Here is a 14,843-nt window from a genome sequence, read left to right as displayed (position 1 = left end):
TCCGCTAATCAGTAATTTTATGGGATGAAATTTTTCTGAACATCTACTGAGTGCGCCTTAAGTACTTGTCTTCCATTCTCTTGTGGGTGTGATGACCCCCTATTTGAGAATCACTGGACTAGACTACAGAGAGGTCAAACCCCTGTTAGGCCTATAATGAATAAACTACTCAAAACCTCTAACTGCAAAAAATAAAGAGATGTTTTGGAGGATTTGAGAGGATAATGCTGCACAGACAAAGAGCTTGTTAAGAAAATCCATCATTTTTGTTTTTTGCTGCCTTTTTTTTTTTCTCTAAGCTGATTTCTTTAAACAACTGTGTTTCTAAGCATTTCTCATTGAAGTCTCAAAAGTCACAAGGAACTCCGTTTTAATGCGAACAGCTGAACGTATTGTAACAGTGTAACTGGTTAATCAGTGATGTGAAGATCAATATGAATAAAATCATATAATTTACTTAACTCATGAGGCGCTAACAGTGAAAGCGCATGCTCATCTATCCCAGTTCTTTGAAACAGTTATTATTTTTGTCTGATTTATACTCTCACACATACATTATTCCTGTCGAACCACACTCAGTTTCCTCTCATTTATAGAGAGCGTCTGAAGATGCTTTAGAGCCAAGGATTAGGCTAAATCTGCATCTGGGGAACCCAACTCCCTGTGATCTTTCCCAGCGACAAAGGACCATTCATGTCAATTAAAGATCCAGTCCACTAAAATTAACTTCTAGGCAAAATCAAAAACATAAAAGGCACAACTAAAATCCATCATGGCTGCAGTTTAATAGGTCCTCTTGTCTTTCAGAGTGCCATCTTCAATGATTATCATCCACAGGCCTCACTTTGAAGATGTTTATGGCTTTGAAGCCATCTATTGAGACAAATCTGTAATTTACTTGTGTGGTGGTGCTGATAAAACAGCTAATCAATGAGTGGATCAGCAGTTTGCAGAATGGGTATTTTCAAGGTGGGTAAACATTCGAATAATCAGAACAGTGTGCAAAAAGGGGGGGGATTACTTCAACTTGAAATCATAATTCAACACTGCAACCTAGAGGCAGAGCCAGGCAACAGCAGCCGTGCGGCAGTAAATCAAAAGAAACCGTAAAGCTTCACTACCTGTGCAACAGCCACTGTTCAGCCAGGCAACAAAAACAAAAAGCATCACTAATTTATCATCCACTCTTAAACAAAGAGAATAAAGAATAAAGGAATTGTTATTATTAATAATAATAATGCTAATAATGACTCCAAAGGGCACACGTGTGTCATGTCTTAATGTTTTGTGTGTGGTTCATTAATTTAATTCACTGCAGTCTGAAATTTCACACTTTAATAATCAGCTAATTAAGCTTTATGAGTCAAATTCTTTGTTTTCTGTCCCTTTTTTGTCTTTAATAACTGAGTTTAACTGTGTTTTCTCATCTCTGATGTTTACACTATTTACATCTGAAATTAGATGGAAAGCCAAACAGGATGGATCGTTAATTACTACATTCATTTGTTTCCCTTACTAATAAACCAATTACACTGAGCAAACGCAGTTCCAACACTGCATACTGTCATGTACTGTCTTGCAGTCATGTTCTGTGAGATTGTTTATTATGTTTATAGCAGAGAAAGGAGAACGCATGAAGCTCACTCTTTATGTTCTCCATGTGTTGTGTGTTTTCTTTGGCACCCATCAGCCCCTGTGGCTTTACTCCATAAAGCCATTGTCAATATTTCACCTTTTCTCCCTCCGGCAGCCACAGTCCGGTGCCCGTGAAATATTGTGAAATTAATATAATACAGTACCTTTGAGGGCTGGAGGACATTTATGCAAATAACCTACAGGGAGAACCTAACTAAGCTTAGGAGCAAGGCTGTGGCAGTTCTCTATATTACTGAGCAGAAACAAGTTTGTGAAAAGACTAGAATCATTTTTAAAAAACGCTGGCACTGGTATTAAATATTTATGTATTTCCCCCCTAACTTCTTCCCAGACATTTATTTGTTGCTTTTCTGTCGACTGCAGTATAACTGAGCATTTTATTATACTGCATACTGTTCTTATACATTTATACAAGTGGACAAACATCACTTTGAACTGAATGTTACTGTAGTATTTCTCTTTAATGCTACTTTATGCTTCTATTCTGCCAAATGTTTAAAATACTGTTGTTTTTACTGCAATTGACACCTTCAGATTGCAATACCATATGAAGATGACAGCTCATTTTCACCACTCAATTACATTGATGAGAATATAGATAGCCCACATGTAACAACACTTCCCCTTCCCACTAAAAATTTTAAATTCATTAGCTCAGTTGTATTTCAATGGATCCGCGGATCTCATTGCAAGCCCCTGCTTGAATATATTGGACCCTATTTAAGCAGTTTAACCAGTAATTTGCAAACTGCTTTGCAACCCACCTCCACCTCAGCTGCCCTTCATTCTGTGTCTGATGTAATTATTCATCCATCCATCCATATCCATCCACCCATTCATCCATATCATCCATATCATCCATATCCATCCATCCATCCATCCATCCATCCATCCATCCATCCATCCATCCATCCATCCATTCATATCCATCCATATCCATCCACCCATTCATCCATATCATCCATATCCATCCATCCATCCATCCATCCATATCCATCCATCCATCCATCCATCCATCCATATCCATCCACCCACCCATCCACCATCCATCCATCCATCCATCCATCCATCCATCCATCCATCCATCCATTCATATCCATCCATATCCATCCACCCATTCATCCATATCATCCATATCCATCCATCCATCCATCCATCCATATCCATCCATCCATCCATCCATCCATCCATATCCATCCACCCACCCATCCATCCATCCATCCATCCATCCATCCATCCATCCATCCATCCATCCATCCATCCCATCCATCCATCATCTTCTTTCATTTATCTGGGTCCGGGTCGTGGGGGGCAGCAGTCTAACCAGTGAAGCCTGGACCTCCTTCTTCCTGGCCACCTCCCCCAGCATGTCCTGGATCTACCCAAGGCCTCTTCCCAGTGCGACATGCCTGGAACACCTCACCCAGGAGGTGCCCATGAGGAATCCTTGTCAGATGCCCGAACCACCTCAGCTGGCTCCTTTCGATGTGGAGGAGCAGTGACTCTACTATGAGCCCCTCCCAGATGGCTGAACTCCTCACCCTATCTCTAAGGGAGCCACCCTTTGGAGGAAGGCGGAAATGGGCTGACGTCATTGTCACTAATGCCTGCTGTGGGGGGTGTTTCTGCTGCTCTCTATCTGTGGCTGCCCATGTATGCAGGCGGTATGGCAGGCTGTCCCAGAAAACAGCAAAGGAAATAATGATGATAATCAGGTGGAAATAATCTCCATTTGACTTCAGTGATTCTGAATGAAGTTAACTAAACATGTAATACAGTGGTGTAAAAAAACGTTTACCCCTTCCTGATTATTTTGTATGCTTGTCACACTTCAATGTTTCAGATCATTAAACAAATTTAGATATTACACAAAGATGACGCACGTTAACACAAAATGCAGTTTCTAAATGAAGGTGTTTATTGTTAAGGGGAAAGAAATCCAAACCTTCATGGCCCTGTGTAAAAAAGTGATTGTCCCCTCCTGTCATAACATAAATAAACTGTGGTGTATCACATCTTTGGAAAGCGGAGTTCAATTTCTCAAGCCACACAAAGGACTGATTATTGCCACAACTATTCCCAATCAAGAAATGATTTAAATAGGACCTGCCTGACAAAGTGGAGTAAACCAAAAGATCCTTGAAAGCCTCAAAAGACATTGTGCTACAATCCAAGGAAATTCAGGAACAATGAGAAAGTAATTGAGATATGTCAGTCTGGAGAATGTTATAAAGCCACTTCTAAAGCTGTGGAACTCCAGCAAACAACATTGAGATCCGTTATCCACAAATAGGGAAAACATGGAACTGTAGTGAATCTTCCCGGGAATGACCAACTGACCAAAATTACCCTAAGAGCTCAGCAACGACTCATCCAAGAGGTCACGAAAGACTCCAGAACAACATCCAAAGAACTGCAAGCGTCACTTGCCTCAGTTAAGGTCAGTGTCAATGACTCCACCATAAGAAAGAGACTGGGAAAAAATGGCCTGTATGGCAGAGTTCCAAGATGAAAACCACTGCTGAGCAAAAGGAACATAAAGGCAAGGTCTCAGTTTTGCAAAAAAATATCTTGATGATTCCAAAGACTTTTGGGAAAATACTCTGTGGACTGACGAGACAAAAGCTGAAATTTTTGGAAGGTGTGTGTGGAACATGGTGGTGGTAGTGTGAAGCCAATCACCAAAACATATCAGAAAGAAAATGTTTGTGACCTCAAGCTGAAGCGCACTAGGGTTCTGCAGCAGGAGAATGATGCTGAAAACACCAGCAAGTCCACCTCTGAATAGCTTAAGGAAATCAAATGAAGACTTTGGAGTGGCCTAGTCAAAGTCCTGACCTGAACCTGATTGAGATTATGTTGCATGACTTTAAAAAGGCGGTTCATGCCCGAAATCCCTGCAATTGTTTTAACTGAATTACAACAATTGTGCAAAGATGAGTGGAATATAAATATTCATAACAAGGGAAATTATATTAGTATTGAAAGTGTTGATGCATGCTCAATCATCCGGGTAAGGAAATCACAGAAAGTTGATTCTGTTCCTCTGTTCCTGCATTTTCAGTGGGATAAACATTTTAACACTCCTCCAAGTGTCTTCTTCAGTCTCAGCTGGCTGCAGGTTTCACTAACCTTATAAACAGTGCATTTGCATAATCACAGAAACTAGCACCACCGACAAACACATTTATCTTGTGATATGCAAATTGTCATCATGACCACTGGTCATGAGTACTCTGCACAGAGAGTTGGGGAATGGCTGCAATCACAGCATTGTAAGACAGTGAAAGCCTTGTAAACCTTTGCCTATCACTGAGTTATCAGCTCACTTTCATCATCATTAACATGCAAGTTCATGGCTACTGATCAATTGCCATGCACACTTTTCACAGAAATGGGAAATGGTTGCAATCACAGGTGAAGTGTACTATAAACCAATGTATTTAAGGTTAACTCTTAAACATTTAACTCTAATCATCCATTGGAGCGCAAATTAGGTGGCATCAGGTCACTGCAACAAAGAGTGAACACATAGACAGCAGGCAGAGAAGCTGAAGAACATCATATTAAAGAAACCCTGAATAAATGTGGTTATCCCAGATAGGCATTTATCAAAGGCAGGATGATGCCTGAAGAATTCTCCAGGTGAGAGAAGAAGGACAGTCGCTGCCTAAATGAAAAACACTGGTGATCCTTAATGTGTAACAAGTATAGGAACAGCAGGGACACAGTTTTTCTCTGTTACTCCAAAACATGCGAAACCAAACGTTGGTCCACCCAAGGATCAGGTCCCTTAGGGACAAACAGAGCAATATTGTATCAAGTGCTGAAAGCACTCCAGTGATCACTGGGGCAAAACAAAAAAACAATGAAAGACAACGCCAAAGAGCTACCTTCTCAAGCATGTACATCTACTGGGCAGTGGTCAGCTTTTTTCCTTTAGTACCTACTCTCCCTACTCACGTCAGCTCGGCACGGCTTGACATGGTTTTTTAGGGTTTTCCATTAGGTGATAGTACTAGTGTTGGTCAAGTTACTTGAAAATAGTAATCAGTTACTAATTACTGATTGCTTCTCCAAGAAAGTAATCCTGTTACTTCACTTGTTACTTATTTTCAAAAGTAATTGGTGACTTTATTACTTAGTTACTATTTAAAAACATGATACACAACCTGAATACGTAATAAAGCAATAGACCTTTCAGCCCAGGTTTGCTCGGTGCCACAGTGGTCATGTCAGTGGGGGGATCTGGGGGTTTCTCTGTGAATTTCACATACCTGTGGCAGCGAGCTAGGTGTTTGCTCACATTTGAAGTTTAATTTTTCACTGTAGAAAGAGGTTTTCTTCCCACGCAGAGTGTACAACAGACACTAAAGTCTATGTCACTTTTTACAGAATCAAGCTCAAAGTAATGTCAGTACTTTCAAGCTTTAAACGCTGCATGGTCGCACTCTCTCCTGCACTCCACCTGCACAGGGCAGGTGGGCCCCTGCCTGGTCGCTTGGATCTCAAACTACCTCACCGACAGACCACAGTACATCAGGCTAAAGAACATCACGTCTGACACTGTGGTCAGCAGCACAGGAGCCCCACAGGGAACTGTGGTGTCCCTAGTGATGGTGAGATGAAGCCTTGTGATGAACTGAAGCTTCTCTGTCTCTGTGTTGTGATCAGTGGCGGTCCTAGCCTGTTTGGCGCCCCGGGCGAACACTCCCTCTCTCACATAAAAAATATTAAGGATTATACATTAACATAAAACTGTTGTCGGAACCATACTGAACCATACATTGTATGCAAACAGCTACCAAATAGCCATCATAATTCGTCATACAATGAGAACAGGACAAATCAACAATTGACAATGACTAATTAATATTAAAATCTGTAACATAATGTATTGTTTGGAGTTTAGTCTGTTACTGTTACTATTTTTACCATTTCTTTTTGGAGCAACTGTAATCCACATTATTTCCTTAGGGATTAATAAAGTATTCTGATTGTTTCAGGATGACCTGCCATTATCCAATGACACATCTGCTTACCTGTATCTTTTGCTCGTTTCTCGTCCTTTTCTTTTCTATTTTTTCTAAACTGAGCAACTGATGGCTTTGAACTTTTCTTGTCCATCTTACATTGGTTTTAATTTTGCACTCCAGTATGAACACAAATCCCCCAACTCGAGGATCACCACAACATAACCTAATAGACCTACACCTTAGTTCACAGATTCACTTTGTCTAGGGTTTATTTCTGGGATTTCACACAACCCAGGATTTAAATCATGAATACATGAAGGGCTTGGATTTACAACATTATGAATGAAATGTGCTCTACAGGCCCCTCCCCTGTCAACAGGTTGTGTGTGAGACTTTAAATCATCAAACTGTAAATTATAAATTTTAAATTGTGTTGATCCCTTTACCCCGAGTCCTAAAGTGTATATTTATTTTTTTACTCTTCTTATATTTATTGTTTCTTTACTTGCACTGCTGTAACTGGAGCCTCGTCGTCTCGTCTCTCTATATACTGGACTGTATGTAGCGGAGATGACAATAAAGTTTACTTTGACTTCAAGAGCAAACATACATACCGAGGGCTCCCGCGCTCACTTTTCGCGTATAGAATTTCGAAAAAACATCGGTGCAAATTATAAGTCTGTATCATGATGTCTGGTGTTTTCGTGTTTGTTGTTTTGTTTTTATTTTGTTTTATTTTGCAAGTTGGTTATTAGATGCCGCTCTAGCCAGTCAGAGAATCCCCCGCCGCCCCGCCCTCTCCTCCCTGCGCCGCAAGCAGCAGGCTCACCTCGCAAACGGAGGGCGCCCTTACTCCCAGCAAATGGGCGATAGAAAACCGATCGGTGCCTATGCCATTCCAAATATGCGCTGGCTGATGTCGGGGCAGCATGAGTACGAGCATTTTTTTATTTTTATTTTTTTTGCCGATGCCCGTGATGCCACCCCCCACCACGATGCCGCCCCGGGCAACCGCCCGTGTCGCCTGTATCAAAAACCGCTACTGGTTGTGATCTACCACCATATATGCTGTGTGTTCTGTCTGCCAGTGTAAGTTATTTGGATTCTTAGTTTTGTTCTGTTCTGAGTTCACGTTTGTCTCCAGAGTCTGCACTTTGGGTCCTCTAGTTCACCACTCCTGCCTGCACACAGCCTTCACACGACAACAAGTGCACCACTCTGCTAAGTGTGTTTTGTGTTTAGAGATTTGGTAAATGGGAGACTGAGATTTACAAATGGTGTCCTAACCAGATGAATATTGTTTAAGATTTTGGCAACTGTGGGATTGATTTGATGAAAGAGTTTTCATAGTTGACAGTTAAGTTTGTACAATGGGGTTTAGTGTTTTAACAGTTCAGAAAAACTGTAATACACCTGTGCTTTTCCCAGCAACTGAGGCCTTTACCCTGCACAGTTATGATAAAGCACTGACCTTATAAATCCTGACCGCCAGATGGCACAAAATCCAGCTGGGAGCTGGACACTCACAGGGGAAAGGCCCCATTCAACAACAACAACAACAACAACAACAACAACAACAACAATAATAATAATGATAATAATGATAATAATAATAAATTAGTATTAGTCAGGCAAATATATCATATAATCAAACATGCTTCCAAACTAATGAAATTTTTTGCATTCTTCACATCAGGTCAAAATGTACTGTAAAATGTAACTTTTTTTTTTTAAGTGTCTGGCACTGCGGAAATGGATCTACAGCACCACTTAAGAAACTTTAATGAACTTCTAACAACTTATTTACAGCTTGAAATACATGTATGACATTTATTACACACAGATTCAGTGAACCCAAACCAAAGAGGAAGTCTGGAAGTCCGTCATTTTGAATGTAAAATGACATTTTGGCACAGTTTTAGTGTTTTCCAGGCATCGCTGGTTTACACATTCGCCTGCAAAGTGAGAGGTCACTGGTTAAATTCCATTTGGTTACTTCGGGAACATGTTGAGGTTACTTCAGAAAGGGACATCTTGGTCAAAGCCATGTTTGTGGTGGAATTTTGATCATTTACCACTGGACATAAGATTTTCATCTCTAAAAGTGTACTTTGTCCAGTCTGTCCCAAACTTCACATTTGATGACAGTCTGGCGACAACTACATGCCAATATCTGGTCACACATGGTGCCACAGTTCTCATATAGCATTTTAATCAAGACTACCCCACTGTGATCGAAGTATTTCTTGCAAAACAATCATAACCAAACAAAACCTTTCCTGTACTGTAAATGAACAGTAGGACAAAAAGATTACTAGTCATTGTAGAAAGCACAATGAATGTTTTTGTTTACATCGTTGGAACAAGGAAAAATTCCCCCACCACAAAAACAGAAATACTCATGAAAGCAACCTGTAGTGCAAACACGAGAGCTGAATGTATTACTTCCTGCACTAGAAACCTGCCGATGTTACTGATATGAATAGATCACCAGTCTTCCTGGTGTTTATCTTATTATTTCCTGTTGAGATGTTGCAGCAGAAAATACAGCCTGCCCTGTTGAAACATTATTTTTTTTCAGTGTTTCAACTGAAAAAATAGAATGCTTTTGATCCAAAATAGAATGCCTTTGATCCTTTGTTATGTCATCATCTTGCTGAGAGAAAAAATCCTTAAGTAGGAGCTTTGCTCTGTTAAACTTTGCTGCTCAACGGACCTTGACCTGAAAGTAAGCAAACCCTTTTGGAGAGTTTTGAGAGAATTTCGCGTTACTTAGCAATTCACTGACCAAGCCGACACATTTCACCATGTCAGCTAACCCATCCTTCAGCTCGAATGAGCTTGAAATAGTTAAAGGGAGCATTTTGGGAAACCACTACAAGGTAGAGGCTTTCCTCGGAGAAGGGGGCTTTGGTATTGTAGCCAAATGTCGTGGTACCATGACCAACCGAGCTGTGGCTATTAAAGTGAACAAGAGCCGCCCTGATATTCTGCAACAGGCGAAACTGGAAATTTTCATCCTGGAGCAGCTGTGAAGGTTGGATCCAGATGCCGCCAACATTGTTCAATGGAACGGCTTTTTCCACGACGGAGAGCGGGTTTGCCTAAAGTTCGAACTCCTAGATCAATGCCTGTGGGACTACATACGGGACCGGAAAAACCAGGGTCTCCCCATAAGTGAAGTCAGGCCAATTTTAGGTCAACTCACAAATGCTCTGTCCCACCTGGGTTCTGTGGGCATAGTGCATGCTGACCTCAAACCTGGAAACATCATGGTTGTAAACCGCCATGAGTCTCCCATCAAAGTCAAACTTATAGACTTTGGCCTCGCATGTCCTGCGTCTGCAGTGATGCCTGGTGAACGTGTGGGGACGGTTGGTTATTGTGCACCTGAGGTTATGCTTGGCCTTCCTTATAACGAAGCAATTGACATGTGGTCTCTGGGGCTGGTGGCTGTGGAGCTTGGTACAGGGGTGCCACTCTACCCTGGAAATGAAGACTATGATGTTTTAAAATTCATCATAGAGACTCAGGGTCAGCCACCAGATCATGTTCTAGACTCTGGCGTGTACACTGAAGACTATTTCACAAAAGACAACGACAACCAACAGCGCTGGACATTCAAGACTGACCAACAATTTCAGTATGAGACAGGATATGAGTCCCTGGAGACAAGATACATAAAACTGACGCGTCTCGATGACCTTGAACAAGTAATGATGTTTAGACGAGGACCTGAAAATGACCAACGTTTGTTTGTCAGCTTAATTAAACAAATGTTGGCCTTGGATGCAAACCAGCGCTTAACACCCTCTGAGGTTCTCCGGCATCCCTTTTTCTACCCCAAGAGTTCCCCTTGCATTGACATGAGTGCTGAAAGATCACAAAACCCTGTGGTCTTTCAGCACCCTTCAAACTTGAAATGCAAGAGATCACAGAAAATCAACTGTAGTTTTCAAAACTCAGTTGAATTTTCTCAGCAAGTATTCAGCCACACGTCAGTCAGCCCATCCTTCAGCTCAGATGAGCTTGAAATAGTTGAAGGGAGCATTTTGGGAAACCACTACAAGGTAGAGGCTTTCCTCGGAGAAGGGGGCTTTGGTATTGTAGCCAAATGCCGTGATACCAAGACCAACCGAGCTGTGGCTATTAAAGTGAACAAGAGCCGCCCTGATATTCTGCAACAGGCGAAACTGGAAATTTTCATCCTGGAGCAGCTGCGAAGGTTGGATCCAGATGCCGCCAACATTGTTCAATGGAACGGCTTTTTCCACGACAGAGAGCGGGTTTGCCTAAAGTTTGAACTGCTAGACCAATGCCTATGGGACTACATACGGGACCCAAATAACCGGCGTCTCCCCATAAGCGAAGTCAGACCAATTTTAGGTCAACTAACAAATGCTCTGTCCCACTTGGGTTCTTTGGGAATAGTGCATGCTGACCTCAAACCTGGAAACATCATGGTTGTAAACCGCTATGAGTCTCCAGTCAAAGTCAGACTTATAGACTTTGGCCTCGCATGTCCTGCGTCTACAGTGATGCCTGGTGACCGTGTGGGGACAGTTGGTTATAGTGCACCTGAGGTTATGCTTGGCCTTCCTTATAACGAAGCAAGTGACATGTGGTCTCTGGGGCTGGTGGCTGTGGAGCTTGTTACAGGGGTGCCACTCTACCCTGGAAAAAAATATTATGATGTTTTAAAATTCATCATAGAGACTCAGGGTCAGCCACCAGATCATGTTCTAGACTCTGGCGTGTACACTGAAGACTATTTCACAAAAGACAACTATAACCAACAGCGCTGGACATTAAAGACCACCCAACAATTTATATACGAGACAGGATATGAATCTTTGGAGACAAGATACATAAAACTGACACGTCTGGATGACCTCAAACAAATAATGATGTTTAGACGAGGACCAGAAGATGGCCAAAGCTTATTTGTCACTCTTATTAAACAGATGTTGGCCTTGGATGCACACCAGCGGATAACACCCTCGGAGGTTCTCCGGCATCCCTTTTTCAGCCCTGGCCTCTCTAACAGGTTCCCATGTATCGACAATGAAAAACCATACAGAATCAATCTCCAGCATGGCATCTTCCACCCTGGACAAAAGTGATAAAGACACAAATTGGGTTGGAAAAGGATATTAACAGCAAATTACACTGGAAAAAATAATTAAGCTGCTCCAATAATGACCACTTTGGCTTTTTTTTTTTTTTTTTTAATTTTCACTCCCCCCACCCCAACCAGTCGCGGCAGATGACTGTCCCTTCCTGAGCCTGGTTCTGTCGAAGGTTTCTTCCTTTTTAAAGGGAGTTTTTCCTTCCCACTGTCGCTAAATGCTTGCTCATAGGGAATCGTCTGATTGTTGGAGTGGCCAAAACTCAAGGGGAACTAGCAATTCTTGTGAAAATTTAAAATAAAAAAAGGAAGCCTACCAATATTCAAAGCAGAGCAGTGGACACCTTACCATCACATCAGTCCTTCAATCAGACCTAAAACACCATGTTTACTGAAATAAATTCCATACAAATTGGAAATAAATTGTGTAATAATTGTTGTTTTTGATTGTTTACAAATATATAGTGCTACCCTTCAGCCTGCTAGTAGACATACCTGTGTTATAAATGTGAAACTCCTCTGATTTTCAGAAAAGTTGACCTCTGACCTTGAAGTAAAGGTCACTGAGATTTAAGCTTCACAGAGAGTTTCAGTAGATGCAATCATGGTATTGTTTTGAAAAAATTACAAAACACAAATAACAAAAATGCCAACGCTGTTGTCATTTTTGACAAGGCTATTTTGATGTTGTATAATGTAGCACAAAAAACGAAACAAACCCTAAAAATAATAAATAAAGTAATTTTTTATCTTAAAGTACTGGATAACAGCTACTTCATAAATAAGAGCAAAAAAATATATACATTAAAAAATACAAGTTAATTCTCTTTTAAGACCTGAGCAACCTGTCAATGATGATCGCTGGTGCATTGCAACCATGATTGCACTGTGACACAAATGGATGGTTATGGGGCCAATTTTGTGAATAAACAACACTTTAAAAAAATGGATATTTAAACCATCAGATCTTCTAACAATCGTGTGTGACAAAAGAACAAAAAAGTTGCTCCGATGACAGTAAGCTTTTCTGCCTGGCAGATCTTTATTGTGAGAAATGGGATACAGAGGCCTCCACGCAGCACACGTGAGTGTCATCAAGGAAGGCAACACACAGGTGTAACAGGTGATGACTCAGGTTCAGTGAGAGTCTGAACACAGGAACTCACCTGACAGGAATGTACTTGTCATTACAGTTTTTCTGAATTGCTAAAACACATTTCCTAAAATCTCATCTCTTTGTGTCAAAACACTAAACACAAAGTGTAAAATTCAAGTTACACTCACATAACCTTTAACTTGTCTTGCAAAACCAAACGTTTGACCCAAAACTATTCGAACTTTACTCAAAATCAACCACTACTGTCAAAAGCCACACAAAACCAGCCAATGTGCAAACACAACTTAGCAAAGATTAGACACTACAAAAATAAATACAAAACACTGTGAGATAGCTGGAAAATAATATTTATCTATTCATCGATTCATTCTTATACTCACATTTTAACAAAAAAAAAGAGAACTGCAGTAAAAAAAAAGTTATATGTACATTAAAAAATTATATATTTTTACAGCATATTCAGATAATTTATCCTGTCTCAGCATTACGCCTCTGTGCTGGGTCAGGCCACAGGACTTCATCCACATTACATGCTATGGTCTCTCTACCTACTGAGCTATCCCTGCCCCAATGATGATGATGATAATGATGAAAACAGTGTGTTAGTTGTGTTTAACCTCTGTAGCCTGTGTGCACCATTCCGGGTACAAGTGTTAGGATCCCAGGGTCGTCGACCCAGTGTTTTGTGTTTTTGGTTCTTTGATTTTGTTTACTTTATTATATTCTAGCTTTGCCTTATAGGTCACAGGATTATTCTTAGTTCAGGTTCTCTGTGTGGGTTTTGTTTGAGTTTTTGTGTTCTGGTTTTCTGTCTGTGATCCATAGTTGCTGTCTTCCCTGTCTGCTGTATCCCTGTGTCAAGTCTGCATCTCTGTGTTTCCTGTTTTACTTTGAAGGTCCATGTCTTATATTAATGTGTCTGGTTTTGCTTCCCCTGTCTCGTTAGGCCTGATTTGCCCCAGCTGTGTTTCCCTCCTGTTTGCCATTCACTGATTGCTTCTCTTTATATTTAAGCCCTGTGTTTCTCTGTGTCTGTGTCGTGATCTGCCATCATATAGCCTGTGTGTTCTGTCTGCCTGTGTAAGTTATTTGGGTTCTTAGGCTGTGTTCGTACTGCAGGTGGAAGCGCATCAAATCCGACTTTTTTGTCTGCTTGTTCACACTACAAATAAAATGTGACAGCAAACATGCTCTAGTGTGAATCCTCAAAGTGGCCCGCATGCGCAAAAGAAGACATCACACACAATGCGCTCTGTTTAGACCCAGACCAAACAGTGTTGTTTGACTGATGGCCTTAATATAAAGACTTTTGGACTTTACGTTTCCCAATTTTGCTTTAAGTTATAAAGTTATTGTGTTATTTACATATGGCCTAATAAATATCCTTATTGCTGTTTTAGAGAGGAGCGGTGCTTCAAAGGATAGTTGCAGATTTCTGACAGAATCTGCAGATTATGAAGTACAAATAAAATGTTCACATTTCTCCAACATTGTCTTCCCAACAGTTTCACTAACATCTACACTGGATGCCCAGGAAGCGTTCTTGATGTCTTCTCGGGCGCTGATAATTGCCGTCTGTCTTGTGTCAGTGACGTAAAAGACAGCTTTAATGCGACATGACCATTCAAATAGCAGTCGCTTTCTAAAACATCAGATTTGCATCGGATTCAGTACCACATACGAAAGTGACCAAGCTCGGATTTGAAAATATCAGATTTGTACCGTTCACACTGTCATAGCATGATCGGATATGAGTCGCATAGGGTAAAAAATGTCGTATTTGATACGCTTTCGCCTGCAGTGTGAACGTAGCCTTAGTTTTGTTCTGTTCGAGTTCAGCATTAAAGCTGTTTGAGTTCACGTTTGTCTCCGGAGTCTGCACTTTGGGTCCTCCATTTCACCACTCCTGCCTGCACACTAGTGATGGTGAGATAAAGCCTTGTGATGAACTGAAGCTTTCCATTGT

At 41.0% G+C, this 14,843-nt stretch overlaps 1 protein-coding gene across 1 annotated transcript; it reads left to right on the top strand.

The window, feature by feature from the left end:
- Window positions 1-8,754: 8,754 nt before the first annotated feature.
- LOC146504423 (homeodomain-interacting protein kinase 1-like) lies at window positions 8,755-14,534 on the top strand. The gene has a single exon (XM_085183861.1). The coding sequence runs from the start codon at window positions 9,905-9,907 to the stop codon at window positions 11,753-11,755; it is 1,851 nt and encodes a 616-aa protein (XP_085039987.1). The 5' UTR covers window positions 8,755-9,904; the 3' UTR covers window positions 11,756-14,534.
- The last annotated feature ends 309 nt before the right edge of the window (window positions 14,535-14,843 follow it).

This window comes from Neolamprologus multifasciatus, chromosome 14 (genome assembly GCF_963576455.1).
Source record: "Neolamprologus multifasciatus chromosome 14, fNeoMul1.2, whole genome shotgun sequence".
Lineage (NCBI taxonomy): Eukaryota > Metazoa > Chordata > Actinopteri > Cichliformes > Cichlidae > Neolamprologus > Neolamprologus multifasciatus.
Note: the sequence above shows the minus strand (reverse complement) of the source record. Positions and strands in the feature narration are given on the sequence as shown.